At 56.5% G+C, this 17801-nt stretch overlaps 1 protein-coding gene across 24 annotated transcripts in view; it reads right to left on the bottom strand.

Annotated features, from left to right (window-relative positions):
• NRXN2 (neurexin 2) overlaps nt 1-14891 on the bottom strand; it is a 106487-nt gene extending 91596 nt beyond the window's left edge. For 21 of the 24 annotated variants that reach the window (XM_064492165.1, XM_064492180.1, XM_064492176.1 and 18 more), the window contains exons 1-2: nt 14651-14891; nt 4283-5245 (exon numbers count right to left, since the gene is read on the bottom strand). In XM_064492165.1, the coding sequence (XP_064348235.1) occupies nt 4283-5009 (727 nt within the window). In that variant the 5' untranslated portion in view covers nt 5010-5245; nt 14651-14891. Of the gene's footprint in view, nt 1-4282; nt 5246-14650 lie in introns of those variants that run through there. The other 3 variants (XM_064492173.1, XM_064492175.1, XM_064492172.1) reach the window with 2 other exon arrangements.
• Nucleotides 14892-17801: the final 2910 nt, after the last annotated feature.

Genomic DNA, 17801 nt, shown 5'->3' with positions numbered 1-17801 from the left:
ACCAGACACTCATTTAATTCCCGCAACTAATCTGTGAGATAAGCATGCTTATCTCCATTTTACAAGTGAGAAAAAATTAGTCTGCAGGTTAGGTATTCATCTGACTCACAGGACTAGTAAGTAGAGAAGTCAGATTTAAACCCAGATCTGAGCCTCAGAAGTCTATGTTTTAATCACTAAGCTACACTGCCTCACTGCATCTCTTTCCATCTCACTGCATAAACCACGCTGTTCTTTTGCTATTATTTATTGAGCACTTTCTATGTGCTGGGCGCTATTCTAAGTACTTTATCTCAATTAGCTCATTTAATTCCCATAACAACTCTGTAAGCTAGGTACTAGTATTATCTCCATTTTACAGATAAGGACACCAGGGCAGAGAGAGTTTAAGTCCAAGGTCAGTACACAGACAGTCTGACTGCAGAACCTGGTCTCTTAACCACACACTGGACTGTTTTTTATCTGCTTCCCCAATTAAGCAGTCAGCTCCCAGAGCAGCGTCTTCACCTCTGACTGACCTTCCACTCCCCAACACAAGGCGCATCAAAAAGGAAGCCTTGATAACAACCTGTTGAGTTAAACTACCAACAAAGTTACAAAAAACTCACGAGACCCATGCATCTATCTCCCTGCCAGCACATGCATTACCACTGGTTTCATTTCTCTCCCAAGTACCTCTGCACCCCCACTCCTCTCTGGGTCTCCCACTCACACCTGCACATCCTTCTTACTTCATCACTTTTCAGCCTTTTCTCCCCACACATGAGAGACACAAGGGGGAGTTCACATGTAAACCAGTGCAAAATCCCAGTCTACCTGATCCCAGCTTTGGCAAACAATCAGCAGCGGTACACATACTCAGTCACTCATACTTAGCTCTTTCTTCAATTACCTGGGGCCAGACCCCCCAGAGAAAAGCAGAAAAATGTCCTAGCATGGAGGTTCCCAGTCAATGGGTAGGCCCAGACCCAGGAAGGCAGGGAGGATTTTAAAGGATCCACAAATCCATATGCACATCAAATATCTGAGGGCAGATTGGTATGTCTTGCATATAAAGCTGAAGCTTTTTTTTTCTAATGTATATTTGATTAACCACAATGGCAAATATAACATCAAAGCCATCTAAAAGCTTTCCTGAATTCATAGTAGCTTTGAGTCATCTATTTTCACAATAAATGATATAAAAATAACTACTATTTGGTATTATAAGGGGTACTGTGAATTACTGGTTTTTAAAAATGTCCTCAATCTCAGAAAAAAGTTAATAATGAAGTAAATGTAACTTCCAGGGAAGCTTGAGGACTCTGGCCCTGAGATCTGTCTCAGTTATCAGGAGTCAGACCAGTTCCCTTTAAAGTCTTCCTACCCCAACCCCAATACCCAAGGATGGGAGCTCACTCCTTTCCTGCTTGGCTGGATGAGAATGTACTAGAAGAAGTGTAATGAGCACAGGATATTACAAAAGCTGCCCAGGAAATAAGGAACAAATATAAGAGGGAGGGAATGTGGTCATGGGTAAGGAGGGGAATCAGCAGAGCTGCCACTGTGCCTGTCACCTCCAGATGTTTAATAGTGTTCACAACCCCCATGCCCACCCACAACATATATCTGAAAATATACACATACACATTTTTCACAGACGCATACAGCCTTACCCCAAGCCTTTATCCTATCAAATACTTGTTAATATAACTTCATTCATTCCACAGATCTTTATCAAACACACATTCAGAGATGAATATCCCTACCCTTTTATCACAGATAAAGCACAACTCCCTCAACAGCTATCTCACACACACATGCACACACACACACACACACAATGGGTCAGATACACAGCCACCCCTCACAGCCCCAACACAGCTACCACAAACTCATCTCATACACATGCAGCACCTATACATATGAGACACACAACTATCCCTGTCACACACAGGTACTCAGACACATCTATGACACACAACCATACAACCTGCATTCAGAAGCATACATCTTCTGTGGCTCACTGGGGTCCTCTGGCCAATGAATCCTTTCAGGGAATGAACACAAGCGCTCTGGTTGACCAGGGGGCCTCTGGCTACATTTTTTCATACAGCCAGGCCCCATTCTGCCAGTCAGACCATGGATTAGTTACTGTAGCCCCTCTGCAGCTCAAATTTCCCTTCCATCAGAAGGGTGGTTCATCCTATTAGGAAGGCTTGGAGAGGAGGGGATCATAGGACCAGAGACTCAAGTTAAAGGTCATGAAATATTCCTCACAGAGTCCAGGTGTCTCACTGAGGTCTTACACTGAAACATATGCACATGGTGCCTACACAGAGCCCATGCCCTTACACTCCTTACTAGGCACTGGACTTCTGTTTGTAAACACTACTTTCAAACAGACCATGCGCACATACTGTACACACTGCCAGACTCACGGGCCTCTGCATGCAAGCAAACACACCCAGACACACAATTTCACAGTTTAGGGAGCACCTGCACTCCTTGGAGAAAAGGCAAGAAGGCGTCAGATTAACTTAATACACACAGTTCCTGAAGATACATCCCACAACCTTGTACAAATAACCCCCAAGAGCAATCCAAAAACCTTCCTTATTTATTCCTCTACCACAACCACAGATACATCATCAAAATACTATGCAAAGTACAGATTTCCCAAGCCCAGAGCCACACCTGCTGACTCAGCTCCTCTGGTGGCTGTCCAGGGGCTGGCAGTCCCCAAAGCAGTCCCTGGGGTTTGTGGGCACACACTGCACATGCACACACTCCCAAAGACCCCATAGCCCAGAGGGCAGACACACAACTGTTAAGTGGCCCACAGCCTCAGGAGTGCCAGGGAGAGGAGAGCCTGTCTGTCTGCACACACCTCCTGGAAAACAGCTGCCGCAGACCAGGGAGGAAGGAGATGCACATGCCCTGCCCCCAAATTGATGGGGAACCTCTCCCCCACTCCCCAGCCAGACGCAAGTACAGGTGTCTTAAAGTCCCTCCTTTCCCCATTCCCAGTAAAACCACAGCCCACCCTAGGCTTGGCTCCACCCTCGACCTTGTCCCCTCACTTCGTCCAACACTGCCTCTTGGGGGAGGGGGAGGGAGCTGGCAGAAACGCTCCCTCCCTTAACCTCCCTTTCAAGTTCTTATCCCACACTCAATTCCATACTCCAGAGTTCTCACAACCGCCCTCCAGCCCTCTAGTCTCCCTCGCAAACCCTACGCTCACAAGGGCTCCGACGTTTAATACAGAAGCCTCCACTTCCAGTCTCTCACCCGGGAGAGACGACCAGCCATGTTTTTGCCTCTCACCCAAATCAACTCTAGTCCCGAGCCTGAAAGGCCTCAGCCACCCTCACCCTCCTGCTTCCTTCACTCCGGGTTCCCGCCCTCCTGGCGCGTGCAGTCACAGCCTCGAAGTCCCCACTCGCCCTCACCTGTCCTCGCACGCGCCGTCCCGCCCTTCGCCCCAAGCCCACCGCCATCACGCCCGGGCTCTCACCCACCAGTCCTGTCGCCGCCTCTCAGGCAGTACTTCCCGCCCACCCGCGGACCCTCACCGACTGCGGCCCCGCCCTCCTGAACGGACCACCCCCCGCCTCCTAGGCCCCGCCCGCAAGGCCCCACCCACGTTCCCCACAGGCCCCGGCCCCCCGTGCTGACCCTCACCCTCACAGCCCTACACACCGCCTAACGCTCTACACACCGTAGAAGCCTCACACACTGTCTTCAGGACTCCCTCACAGGTCCCTGACTGTACTTCCCAAGTGGTCCCCGCCCACAAGGCCCCACCCAGTGCCTCTCATAGGCCCCGCCCTCAGAGCACCTCCACCAGCCCTCACCAGCACCTCACAGTCTGTCACCCATCCGACCTACACCCCCTCAAGCGCCGGACCCTCATCTTCTCGACAGCAGGGCCTGACTACACAGTCCTACCCACAAGTCAAGACAGGACCCTCACTGGGGAACAGGGGGAGGCTCACTGGATGGGCTCACAAGGCTGCTCCCGCACTGACTACGCCCACACAGGGTCAGCAAGCTGGCCACACCCACGGCAATCCGCCGCACTACGCCGTTCCTGCTGCTCACCGGCGGACCATGCGCGCCCTCTCTTTGGGACAGGCGTCCTCACACGCCCCTCACAACTCTCGCGTGCTGGTACACACTCTCACTCGCCCTCCAGCCAGAGTCCGCGTGATGCAGGCGCCCTCACAGGCCCAGATCCTGGGACAACCCCCCGCTCCTCACTCCCGCGCCCAGGAGCCCAGCGGCGGCTCCCCAGGCTCACCTTCGCTGCAGAACTTGCCGCCGAAACCTGTGTGGCTGCAGTCGCAGCCCACCTCGCCGGGGGCCAGCACGGTGCAGAGGCCGCCGTTGGCACAGGGGTTGCGCGCGGGTGCGCACAGCGGGTCAGCGGCGGCGCCGCGCAGGCCCTGGCTGCCCAGCAGCGCGGGGGGCCGCTCGCCCAGCTTCAGGTTGGCCAGGAGGCCGCGGAAGGGCGGCTCGTACTTGACGGTGCTGAGCGTGAGCGCAGAGAGTCGCACGTCGGGCGGGATGCCGCCCACGAACAGGTCGCTGGCCACCTGCATCTCGCGGCGCTTGGAGCGCACCTCGGCGGCGCGGGCCTCGCCGTCCACCGCCAGGGCCGTGCGGCGTGCGTCGCGGGTCAGCAGCACCATGTGCCAGCGGTCGTCGGCCACCGGCGTGTCCAGCTGCAGCGTGGCTGGCTCGGCGCACGAGAGCGTGAAGCGCAGCCGCAGGCGCCCGTCCACCAGCAGCAGCTCGAGGAAGTCGCAGTCGCCGCCGTCGTCCAGGTAGAGCAGAAGCGCGCGCGTGGCGTTGGTGCGCAGGCTGAAGCTGAGCTCGCCGCTGCTCGCCGCACCGGCCCAGCGCGCATAGCGAGCCCACTGCCCAGGGCCGCCGCCAAACTCCAGGCTGCCCGCACCCGCCGCCAACGTAAGCAGCAGAAGCAGCAGCGGCAGCGACGGCGGCCGCCACGGGCTCCCGGGCGCCATGCCTCCGGCAGCCCCGGCCCCGCCCGGCCCCCGGCCCCGCTCAGGCTTCAGAGCCGTGGGCGCATGGGGCAGGGAGGGGGCCGGGCGCCCCCTGCGCCGAGCGGGGCTCCCTCGCTGGCTCACGGTGCCATGGGCCCAGCCGCGGGGTGAGGCGTGCAGAGGCCCAGGTGCTGGCTTCCCCGGGCGGCGAGGGAGGCGCCCCTCCCCCGCTCCGACGGAGTATGGGTGAGGGATGCCTGCGGGGAAACAGAGAGGAAAGGGTTAATGGGGGGCTTAGGGGAGGGGAGCCGTCAGTGTCGAGCTCCCCCCTCCCACCACCAAGCGCTCAATTATTTCCGTTTAGGACTCGAGGAGCCGCCAGACCTGGAGAGGGTCTCAAAGCGAGAGACACCACCATGACGAGAGAACTGGCGGTCCAACACTTGGAGGGGAGGAGATGGCACTCGCTTGGGGGCATTATTGGTTTGAGATGTGGATAGGTAGGGAGGTAACACCTTAGAATCCAGTAGCAGCCCAACCAAATGCCCTAACTCTTGCCTCCCATCAGGACCAGGGCCAGCTCCTATGGGTGAAGCCTAGAGACTCTCCTCCAGCTGGTGACCACAGCCCCTTCCTCTCTGAGCCACCCAACCTCTGTGACTGGCTCCCACCACCAGCCACGGCTCTCTCTCATCAGTTCCTGGATAATGCTGAATAATGAAGTTGCTACATAATTCATTGGGATTAATTAAACGCCAATTTGTCAATGGTATCACTGGTTAACCTGGCTGGGAAGGGGGCAAGGGAGAGAAGTCAGCCAGGACCCAAGCATCCAGGCCCCAAGTCCATCTATGCAGGGACACAAGCATCTGATTCCTGTCTCCAATTCTCCCCAAATCACACTCATCCATTCCTGGGCCCCAACCCCCTGCTCACCAGTCCAGATCCTTCCTGAACCTAAATGATTGTCACTCTCAACCTCCAGTTCCCAGTCTTCCGCCTTGGACCTGGGCTGGTACCTGGGTTCTCTTCACCCTTCAGTTCCACCCTCCTCCCCATCCAGGGCTGGGGGAGCCACTAGGAGGCAGGCAGGATCATTTGCATAAAATTGCCTTTCTGAAATGATTACCCTTGTAACGGGCTGTCAGAGAGCAATTTATACCCCACGCCAGGGAGGGGAATTTGCATCTCGTTAAACTCCGAGTCGTAATTATTTATATCCAACAACCCTCCTGAATATTACATTGATTTTATTTTGGGGAGGGAGGAAGGGAAGGAGGTGGGGAGAAGCCTGGGAGAGAAGCAGGGAAGAGCTGGAGTTTAGGAAGAGATAGGAAAAGACTGAATCTGGCGGGGAAGAGGAAGAAGAGAAATCACCTGAAAAGTGACAGAGACAGAAGAGTTGTGGAGGAGAAAGGTGGCCTGATGGGGAGAAAAGGAAAGAGAAGATAGAGAAAATTAAATTCCAAATTCAAACACCATTTGTTAAAGCCCTGGATGCTGAGCATTTTTACAAATGTTATTTTACTTACTCACTCTGAAACGATTCCCATTAACCATTGGGGAACCCCCGTAGAGAAGTGGAGGAACTTGCCTAAGGTCACACAGCCAGGCAGTGGGGAACTGGGACTTAGACCCACGAGTATCTAACTCCAGCATCTCCAGGAAGGAGACAAAGAGCAGGGCAGCCACAGGTGTAGTTCAGAGAGATGTGAACCACAGGAAGAGGAGAAAGGTAACTTGGAGTGAGAGAAGGTTGGATGGGTGTGGTTCTTCCCTACATGGGAGGAAGCTGGGGTATGAAGAAAGAGGGAGAAGGTAAAGGTCCCCTAAAAAGCCATAGTGAGGGGTTGAGCCTCTGCTCATGGGAGGGAAGGGATGGTTGGAATGATAGTTATGCAGAAAGAATATGGGGCAGAGAAGACCTCAGGATGCCAGTGGTAGAGTTTGGGGAGCCATCTCCAAGAGACCCTCAAAATGCACTTCTCAGGTCCTCCTATCTGGCTCCTTCTGACTGCTTTCTGCTCCCTCAATTCTATAGGATCCAAGAGGGACTCAAGTGTCCTGCCCCAGCACCCCTCCAAGGGCTGCCCCTTCTGAGGCAGGGAGGGAAGCCAATCCAGGCAGGCAGTCTCCTCTCCCTCCAAACACTGGAGGATATATATAGCTTTGCCACTGCCTCTTCTCATTGGGTAATAGAGATAATTAACATGCACAGGCTAATTAGCCAATCAAATTAAATGCAGCACCTGCTCCCAGCCTGATTGACGCCCTTACCCCCACACACATGCACCCCCACCCCAGCCCAGGGCAGGGGAGGGGGACTCTCAGTATTGGGGGAGGGAAAGGCCAAAATCCCCTCTTCTTCAGAAGGGGCAGCCAGAGACCCCCAGCAGAGGCACAGCCCTGGTGGACAGAAGAGAGGCATCCTCCCTCCCTCCCTCTCCCCCCAGGATCTCAGTCTCAGTCTAGCTGTGCCTCTCTCCCAGTCCCAACCCCTACCTCTGGACACTATTTTGGGGAGGGAATTAATTAGCTATCGATTTCTGCTGGCAGATGGAATAGGATTCGTGCTGCTGTCCACTCACCCTTCAGCTCAGGAAAGGGAGGGGAATATTTTCCCTGCCCCACCCCCAAGTCCCTCTGCCTACTCACATCCCACCCGCCCTCCAGAGAGTGGCAGAGGGGTTCCTGCTGACAAAGCCTAGGGGCAGAGTCTCCCTTATTCAGGAAGTTGGCAGAGGACAGATAGAGTGAAGGATGGTGAGGAGGCCTCCAGAGGCTGGGAGGCAGATGTCTGGGTCCTAAGAGCCAAAGGAATGTTACCTGGTTGGGGGATGGGAGCAGCAGTAGTAAAATGGATAAGAGTCCAGGAGGGGCATAATTCCACTGGTCTCTGTGTGCCCAGAGGTGGAGGGAGAGTGTGGGAAAGGAGTGGGCGCTGTGTGCAGGCACGTGCCTGTAAGCAGCGGTGGGGGCAGAGGCTGGGCTTCTGCGGTGCCTCTGGGAGGAGCGGGGGCATGGTCTGGGCCTGAGGCCCCTCAAGGCTCATTACTCATTCTCCCCACAGCCCGCAGCTCTGCAGCACAGGCCAGCCTGGCTTAGTGCTGGGGGCACAGGGGCTGCAGGGCTGGCCAGGAGGAAGCCCCAATCCTCCCTGTGTCCTCTCTCCAGGGACTCAGGGACCCTCGGGGCTGGTTCAGGCTTGTGAGGCAGAGACAGCCCCAAGAGGAGTGTCAGTGCAGCGGACACCTGGGTCCTTTCCACCCCGCCCCATCCTACAGTTCCCAGAAAGCCCGCTATTCTTCACCACTCCTTTCTTCTAGCCCTCAGCCTTCCCCACCTCAGGACCAAGCTTCTGCTGAGCCAGCCTCCCACCCACTCTTTCTCCCAGGATGCAGGGGGTTCCTGCTAACCTAGCATGCTCCATCCTTCCTCAACTCCTGGTGCACAGCTCTCCGGCCACAGATCTCTTCCCTGTGGGCCAGAGCCATTGCCTTGCACAACTCCATCAAGTAAATGGTGTCCCCCGGAGTTGTGCAATTTGATGGCCCCCCAGGCTCATGCTGTGCAGAGGAAGCCCCCCTACACCCACAGTGTCCACGCTCTGCTCCCCAAGACCAACTCTTCTCCAGTGCCAGAGCTGGGATGTTGGCCAGAGCAGCCTTGGGATATCCTGCCTGCTGACTGACGTCAGTGCAGTGCACATTGCCAGCCACTGCTGGCCCAGGGCCACTGCACCCCTGGGGATCTGACTTCTCCCCTGTAATCTGGGATTTTGCACCCAGTCAGCTCCCTAGCACCCCCTACCCACAGGTGGACTCTGCAGCCTCGAGCCAGTGGTGATGGGAGCTGGAGGCGGTGGGGGTCAGGGTGACTCAGCTGCCCTCAGGACCTCAGCCTACTCTCTTCCCCCACAGAATCTGGTCTCATAGAGTCTTTCTGGGTCTTCCTAGGCTGACAGCCTCCTCATCTTCCCACGGCCAGGCCAGTGCCAGTGTGGCATCTGGGCTGCAACTTTTGGGCTCCCCACTGGGCATCGGGTGCCAGGCTAGACCACCACGTGCAGTCTTATTTAATCCTCCAGTTCTAGAAGGTAGTTTTGTCACCCCTGGCTTACAAATGGGGAAACTGGGCTCCAAACGATGGATTCATTTGCCCAGGTGCAAGTACAGGTAAGGGGTCAGCTGGCTCCAGCACTTCAGGCCTTTCTTCTACCCTGCACTGCCCACAGGCCACAGGGCAATGTCAGGCCCAGAGCTCACCCTTCTCTGGCCCACCCTTCACAGGGACCACTACCCTCTTCAGACAACACAGACTGAGTCTATCCTAGGCACTGAAAGACAGACTTCAGAGCTCATGGAGTTGATGCCTTTTGTTTTTTCTGAGATGGAAACTGAGTCCCAGAGAGGGGCAGTGACTGACCCAAGGGCCACAGAGAAGAGCAAGACCAAAATCAACTTCACTGTCATTCTAGATGCTTCCCATTGTATCCACAATTCCACTCCTGGGCCTTTTAGTCTGACCAAAGTCCCCAGCCCCCATACCACAAACTGAGTGAATGGATGTGAATTACAGGCTGAAATGGTCCATCCCCACCCTGGCAGAGCCCCTAGCCAGGGGTCTTCTCCCAGCATCCACACATCCCCTTTTCTGGCCACATCTACAAACTACACACACACACACACACACACACACACACACACACACACACACACACACACACACACACACACACACACTCCCACACCTCCAGCCAGGGGAACGCCAGCATCCCTCTGGCTTGCCTCTCCTCATGCCAGTTCCCTCTCACGCCAGCTGGGAGTGTGACAGCAGGGGCCTCCCCCAGGCACCAGGGAGGAAGAGCCGGGTTTACACACATTCTGGCGGCCCCAGAAGGCAGCCTGTGGACAGGTGGGAGAAGTACGTGTTATGAGGAAGGAGATTTTGGCTCTAGCTAAAGAGAAACTTGCTGGCAATCCAAGCATCCAACAGTGGAGTAGGCTACCTCCGTGGGGGTGGTGAGTTCCCCGTCTGTGGAGGTGTGTGAGCTGAGGCCGGATGACTGCTGCTCAGAGATGCTCAAGAGGGAGTTCATAGAGATGCTCATAGGGGAGGGGGCATCAAACTACTTAAGCTCTGAGGTCACTTTCAATTGCAGAAGGTGTTTTTTGGGAAGTTCTCCCTCCTCCCTAAGACCTCAGGTGGGATCGGCGGGCTGCCAACAGGTCCCACCTCCCCTTCCTACTCCCTCCTTCCAGTTCTGATGACCTAGAAGTGACAAAGGAAGACCTCAGGCAAATCGACATCCAGCCATGTCTCAGCAGGAGGCAAAACCAAAACTGAGACAGTGCAGGGATGAGAGGCACTGACTCAGGAGCCTGGGGTCATGCCAGCTCTACCCACTTCTAGCTGCGTGACCTCAGACAAGTTACTTAGCTTCTCTGGACCTCAGTTTCCTTATGTGTAAAATAGAGACAGTAGTAGCATCATTGAAATTAAGAGTTAATACATGCAAAGCACTTAAAACAGTGCCTAGCAGAGACTAAAGTGGAAAAGCATGTGTTATATTAATCTTCACTTTTAAAACTCCTCAGCTCAGCATTTTATAGTTTGCAAAATTCCATGTGTCTTCTGTTTCCTTTGATTCTCACCAGAGCCGGGTAAGGAAAGTAAGCCAGTCATGCTTAATAACTGCCCCCTTTTGCAGATGGAGAAATGGACACTCAGACAAGAGAAGGGGTCTCTGAGTGCCCATTCCTATGGGACAGGATTCTGTGGGAGAAGAGAGTGGGCTGAGGTCCTGAGGGCAGTTGAGTCACCCTAACCCTTACCCCTTCCAGCTCCCATCACCACTGGCTGGAGGCTGCAGAGTCCACCTGCGGGAAGAGGGTGCTAGGGAGCTGACTGGGTGCAGAATCCCCAAGGTCACACAGCTTGTAAGTGGCAGAGCTGGGACTCAGATTTTGCCCCTTGAGCCCTCCTCCCACCCTGGAAGGTGGGAGAGGGACGACTGGGTCTGGAGACTAGTGGAGATTCCATAGCAGCACAGCTGGAAGTGGGTGGGGGGGGTGTGCCGGTCCCCCTGAGCAGGTGTCCATGGACATGGAGATAAGCATGAAGGGAGCTGGGCACAAGAGTGGAAGCTTAAGATGTGCGTGATGAGGCTGTTGCCAGGTGTGTGGGGCTGAGGAGATGGGTGGGCTGGAGACCGAGCTGCAAATGAATGACTCGGCGGAGTGGGGGCCGGAGTGCAGGTGCCTGGGAACTTGGGGGTAGGTGGTGGAAAGGGTGAGCTCACGCCTATGCCCACCTCTGTGCTGAGCACAGCTCAGGCATGACGACCCAGGTGGGTAGACCCCAGTGATGCAGAGGGGACAGATGGTTTCCAGGGGCAGCCTTGTGTGTAAACAGGAGGGGCTTGGGAATATTCCCAAAGGTATACATGACAGGCATGTGCACACGTGCGTGGAAGGTCATGATGATGAATGAAATTGTGGCCGTTTACTGGGCTCATGACAAATACATCAGAGAGAGTAAAGTTCACAGAATGCTCAGCACAGAGCCAGGCTCACAGTAGGTACACAGCACAGGCAGACCTTGGAGATACTGTGGGTTCAATTCCAGATCACCTCAGCAAAGTGAATATTGCAATAGAGTAAGTCACATGGGTTTTTTGTTTCCCCATTACACTATACTGTAGGCTATTAAGTGTGCAACAGCATCATGTCTAAAAAAGGCACATACTTTAATTTTAAAATACTTTATTGCTAAAAAAATGCTAACCATCATTGGACAATGCGGGGTTGCCACAAACCTTCAATTTGAAAAAAAAACAGTGTGAAGCACAATAAAACAAAGTATGCCTGTCAATACAGTTGTTACTATTATTATTGTCACCCTAATTATCTCTCCTAGTCCCCAAAAGAACTCCATGAGGTGGGTATGAGGGCCCCCGTTTTACAGATGAGGAAACTGAGGCTCACGGATTGGCAGAGCTGAGCCCAGGTGGCCTCACTCTCACTCCACTCCACCTTGTTAACCATCAGAGATGGCTTTGGGAGGGAAGGCAAGGTGCCATGCACATGTCAGATTATTTGTTGAATGAGTCTCTGAGAGCTGTAGCCCCACCTGTGTGGACGGGTCCAGGCCGGGAGCCGCCCCAGCAGATGGAGCAGCAGAATGGGTGGCATGTGCTCACACTGTCAGTCAGGGTGTCCCCATGAGGACTGGGAATGAGTGAACAGCATGGCTCTGACACCAGGCAGGGGTAGGGTCCTGTGTGTGAGGATCAGTGCTGGGATTGGGGTGCCTGGACATGGGCAGTTTCTGAGGAAGGCCAGGTGTGGCTGAGTGCTGGACCAGACTGGGAGGGACTGTGGTCGTGCACACAAAGGCCGGGGACAAAGTGCTTACGGCTGAGATGAGACGGTGGTGGTGAATGATGAGTTGGGGAGGTGGGTGGGGGTTGGTCTGTCTGGGAAGGGAGGATGTGTCCCAGGGAGCGCAGGTACATTGGAAGAGTACAGGTGTGCCTGAGACAGCCATGTGGATCTGTGGAGGTGACTGGCTGGATGGGGGTGCTGTGTCTATCTGAGGGTGAGGGCTGAGCACGCAGTGTTGTGGCTCTGGGGGCATGTAGGAGCCCTGTGTGTGTCATGTACAGGAGATCAGGGTGCCTGGGGGAGGTCTCTGAGGCAGGCAGTGAGGTGGCTGTCTCTCTGGGCGGGGAGTGTAGGCGGTGTGCTGCCGGGAGGTGTATTGTGTACGCAGGTGCGTGTGCCTGTGTAGGTGTGTGTCTGGGTGGGTGCCACCGAGTGTATGTATCAGTGTCAGGTTGTCTGTGTCACTGGCAAGGGCAGGCAGAAGGGAGCAACTAGACCTGGATAGAGACTGAGGGCCTGGAGGGAAAAGAGGTCTCCAACAGCCCCTCCGGAGCCCAGCCCCCTCCCCTCAGGAACCCAGAGTGTGGAGTCAGCCCAGGCAGAGAAGCCAGAAAAAGGCAGGAGAGGCCCGGGCTGCTGGAGAGAACTCCCCAGCCACCCTGTGACCTCCGGCCTCTGCCTGTCGGTCAGTCCCGCCCACCCCTGTGGATCTGAGAACAGGACCAGTCTGATAACAACTCCTCTAGCAGGAATGAAGGAACCCCCAGTCAGACTCCTCCCCTGCCCCCAGAAAGATCCAGCCCAGCCTCGAATGCCAGTCTCCCGTAGGTAGGAGTTAGAGACCTGAGTGGCTGAAGCATCCACAAAAGAGAAGGCCTTACAGTTAACAGATCAGCCAATCTCCCTCCTTTCTTTCTTCCTCTGTCTTCCTTCTCTCTTTCTACTTCTCTGGCAGAACACAGAGAATCCAAAGCCCTCAAGTCTACCCTCCCCACAAAGGAATACACAGAAGCTGGGAAAGTGGACAGAGGGAGGGTCAGGAATGAATGGGAAGTCCTCACCCACCAGACCCCACCCCCTAACATAAAAAACAGAGGTGTATGGAAGCCCCAAGCCAGTCAAGAGGACCAGAGACACAAGACCCACACCCTAAGATTAATTTCATCACCCCAGGTCTGGACAGCTTCCCCCTTCACCTCCAGCACCAAGACACAGCCCCCTCCCAGCCTTTGCTGGTTCAATGAGGCACCAACTACCGTCACCTAGGAATCAGGTGTGAGTTGAGAGTAAAGAATACAACAGCCCCCCAAAGCCAATTTTGCCTCCAAGGGCCCATCAAGGCTTCAAGGGCTCATACCCCAGCCCAGAGAACCCAGGGCAGGTGGCTCCTTCAGCTGGGGAGGAGGCTGGGACGTGAGGAGTGGCCCCTTCTTGTCTGGGGTGGGAGAGCAAGTCCAGGGCCCTGCGGCTTCCTCTCCCTGCAGCACTCTCTGACCATAACCCTGTCGCCGCCCCCGGCGCATTCCCACCCCAGCACAGCCCCCTCCTACGGATTTCCCAGTCTCCCTCTCTCATCACCCCCAACCTTCCCCCGCAAGCTTCCGTTCCTCTCCCTCAGGCCCCCCTATCTTTCCCGGCTCTCCACCAGCACAGACCCATCTCTGCCTCCAGCACCTTGGCACCTTCCCCTCTGCTCCCTCCCAATAACCTCCTCTCCTCTTGGCTCCCATCCCCCAGTAAAGCCTGGTCCTCTGTGGTGCCCCCCATTATAGAGCCCTTGGCCTGGCCCCTGCTCCCTGCCTTGCCACTCCTTTCCCCTCTACAGCCCCCTCTCCTTCTCCCACGAAGCCCAGTTTCTCGCTGGTTTCTCCCCTGCAGACCCTTCAGAGCACAGCAGCTTCCCAGCCCCTCTGGCTGAGCACTGCTTCCAGCCCTTGGGGCTAGCATAGGCTGGGGACCCTCCTTCAGAGCCTCCCTCACAGCTCTCCAGATGACCCTCCTTCTTGCCCCATTCCTTCCCCTCAACAACCCTCCCTCCCACCCCTCTCCACTCACCCCAGCTCAGGGCCAGTGCCCCTTCCACAGGGAGCCTCCGACCCCCAACCCTTCCAATCCCTTAGCCGCCTTGCTGTCACCCAGCCAGCCCTCTCAGCGAGGCAGCGCCCCCGCCCCCCAATCTATCTTTCCTGCCTCCCTTGCCCCTCCAGTCGCTCCCCTCCCCCGACAGGCTCCCGCCCCCCGCCCGTCTCCGCCGCAGCCACCCCCCCAACCGCGTACCTGGTTCTGGGGGCGCCAGGAACTGAAGGGTGGGGATCAGATCCCCTAGGCTGCCCCGTCTCCGGCGGGTGGTAGAGCCAAGGCCAGCGGTGCCGGCCGCCTCGCGCCTCTCTCGCTCCCCGTTGTGTCCTCGCCCGCCTGCCGGTCCGCCCGCCCCGCCGCGGTGCCGCTCGGAGGAGGATGCTCCGCGAGTCAGGGCGGCTGCTCCCGCCGCCGCATCCCTGCAACACCGACTGACGGCAGCATCAGCACCAGTGCCCGCCCCCCAGGCCCGTGCATTGGACCACGCTGCGCTAACGGACGAGCTGCGCAGCCAATGAGAAGGCGCAGGAGCCGCCAGTCCCGCTGCTCCACAGGCCCCCCGCCTCCCCCGCGAAGGACCCAGGCGTCCCAGCCTCAGGGCATCCGAGCCTCTTCCCAGCTTCTCGCGGTCCTTAACCCTTGCACCCAGGCCCTCAACCAGGCAGACCCCCAACCCAACCCCAGTGCCTTTTCCGGAAACCCAGGCATTCTAGTCCCTCGTCCTCAGGTCCTGCATCCCCCAGCCGGCGGGCCCATGTGGCAGTGCCCAGGGCTAGTGTGAGCCGAAGAGAAGACTGTGGGCCCAGACTTTGGGCACCGAGGGAGCAGGACCGGTGCGGGGACCCGGGCCGCAGCGCCCTCTGCTGGCTACGCCCAGGGGCTAGCCCGGGCTACTCGGAGCCTAGGGAAGGGGGACTCCTCCCGCAGCTGCTGGGGGCCTTTTCCAGCCCTTGCCCGGCTTCCGCCTCCCACCTCCCAAGGGCCCACTGGCTGCCCCTAGAACTGAGGAAGGAGGGTCTTTGCTGGGAAAAGGACGGAGGCAGTGGGGGAGGAAAAGGCAGAGATGGGGAGAGGTAGACCTAGGGGCTTGGGGTTTCCCAGCCCTGCTTCAAGGGAATCCCAGAGTTTGAAGCCTGATTCCCAGTCCAGCCTGGAACTCTGGACTGGGATAGGAGTAGGTTTCGAGGCAAGGGCGTGGCTACACACTGCCCAGACCACTGAAGGGAGGCTGGCAGCAGCTCCTTCTCTGTTCTCCAACACCTAACAAAGAGTTTCTGAGTGAATGTGGTGCTGGGGTGAAGGTCTTCCCTATGAGGGCATCTGCATCACTGTGTGTGGGTATGAGTGTGGAAGGAAGGTGACCCCCTCACTCACTCAGCCAACCCAAGGTGTACCTGGAACCTAGCATGTGTACCACAGAGTTGGACACTGGGTTTCTGAATGAGGCAATGTGTATGTGTGTGTGTGTGTGAGAGAGAGAGAAAGAGAGAGAGATACCATTCTGCCAGCTCACTCCAGGACCCTGATTTCTGTTGCATGGTCTGTGATCTGCACAGCAGGTAGTAGTTGGAGCTTCCTTAGCCAGAGGCAACATGCAAGAACACTCACATTTGACCACTAATGCATGCATGGGCACTCGGGGGTGTACTCAGAGCCATGCACACCTATCCATGTGCACACAGGCACTCCCAAAGGGACATACAGGAACACCTGCAGAAATGCCCCTCTATGGTACAACACCCACAGGAGGCACATGATTGCTCAAGAAGGTACACACACAGGTGCCTACACACTTGGAGGCAAATGCATGTCCAGGAGAACAAGTGCACACAGAGGAGCTGCCCACCAGGTCATCCTGTCCCCTTGAGGCACTTTGCACAGAGTGATCCATTACTGAGTAGATGAGTGGGGGCACCTCTCCACCAGGGGTCTCTCTCCCCAGCCTGTGAGGGGGTGAGAGGGGGACCCAGGCTGTAGAACCTTGGGGGTTGGAAAGAGAGACCCCTGAGCCAGGTTCCAGACTAGGGAGACCTACTCTGACCTTGGAGAGACCCTCAGGATGGCCCCACCAAGGCCACGAGAGGAGCCAGAGAATGGGAACTGCTGAGTCAGGGCCTGTGGATGGGAAACTGCCCCTCTGACCCCAGAGCCCACTGCCTGGCCCAACCCCTACTGCTGCTCTCCCTATGCCTACACTCACACACAGTCACACACACTCTCACACACACACACACACACACACACACACACACACACACACAGACTTGCCTAGCCAGGCACAGGGCATAGATGGGCAGACAAAACAGGTACAGTGACTCACAGAGGCTGTCTCTCAGACCCTTATGAATGGGTGTGGGAAGGGGGTGGGGGGAGGGCAGGGGCAGGGAGATGTAAGAGGTGAGCCCTTGTCTCAGGTTCCCATCCCCAGCCCCCTGGGCCACCTTTGCCTATCAAGGGCAGGAAAGGTCACCTGGCAGCTGCTTCACCTCCCTGCCCCTTCCCCAGCTACAGGGATGTCTCCCCCTCCCAGGTCCAAGGTTCAGACTGCCCGATGGAGTTGGGGCCCACCATTTCAAGACACCCACCCCCAACAGGAACCCACCCAATGTGGCCCTTCTCCCATACGCAGTCCAGTGAGGAAACACACTGGAGGGGAAATGCAGCAAATACAGCGTGCGTGCCCATGCACACACATGCACACATGCACCCAATGTGAAACTCATCCACCATATTCACACAGGCAACCATGAAAAGGCAGTCACACGTCACCCTCCTGGGTGGAGCGGACCTGGGCACGCATATGCAGAGACACACTGGGAAGAGGCCAGGCTGGGGCTGGGGCTGGGGGGCGGCAGGGAGAGGAGCCGGCCAGGCTGCAGGGATGGAGGCAGCGCGGGAGGCAGCACAGGGAGCGAGCTGCTCTTCACAACACAATCGCCGTCTGTTGTTATAGCAACTCAGCCCCCAAATCGTGAAACGGATATTACAGCCTGGAGAGGGGGAAGGGCAGGAGGGGGCCAGGACAAAAGGAGGGGCAGTGCAGGGTACCCAATGGGGGACAGGGCTGGGGGGCCCAAAGGGAGCAGAGCTATAGCTGAGAAGTAACAGGGTGGGAGGAGGAGGTACCCCAAATGAGGAGTAGAGGGAGGTTCTCCAAGGGAAATATGGGCATGGGGCCAAGGAACCTTGAGGGGCTGAGGCCACTGCCAAGTCCTCAGATATTGTGCCTTGCAGGTGATAGCTGGAGTGCTCAGGCCTCCACCCTCAGAACAACCCTCAGTTGCTATAGGACACGCCCTAGCTTAGGGCAGGGGTGGGAGGGCAGGGAGGTAGCTCCCACTCTCAGATT

This window comes from Camelus dromedarius, chromosome 12 (assembly GCF_036321535.1).
Source record: "Camelus dromedarius isolate mCamDro1 chromosome 12, mCamDro1.pat, whole genome shotgun sequence".
Lineage (NCBI taxonomy): Eukaryota > Metazoa > Chordata > Mammalia > Artiodactyla > Camelidae > Camelus > Camelus dromedarius.
This window is presented reverse-complemented; position numbering and strand designations above follow the sequence as displayed.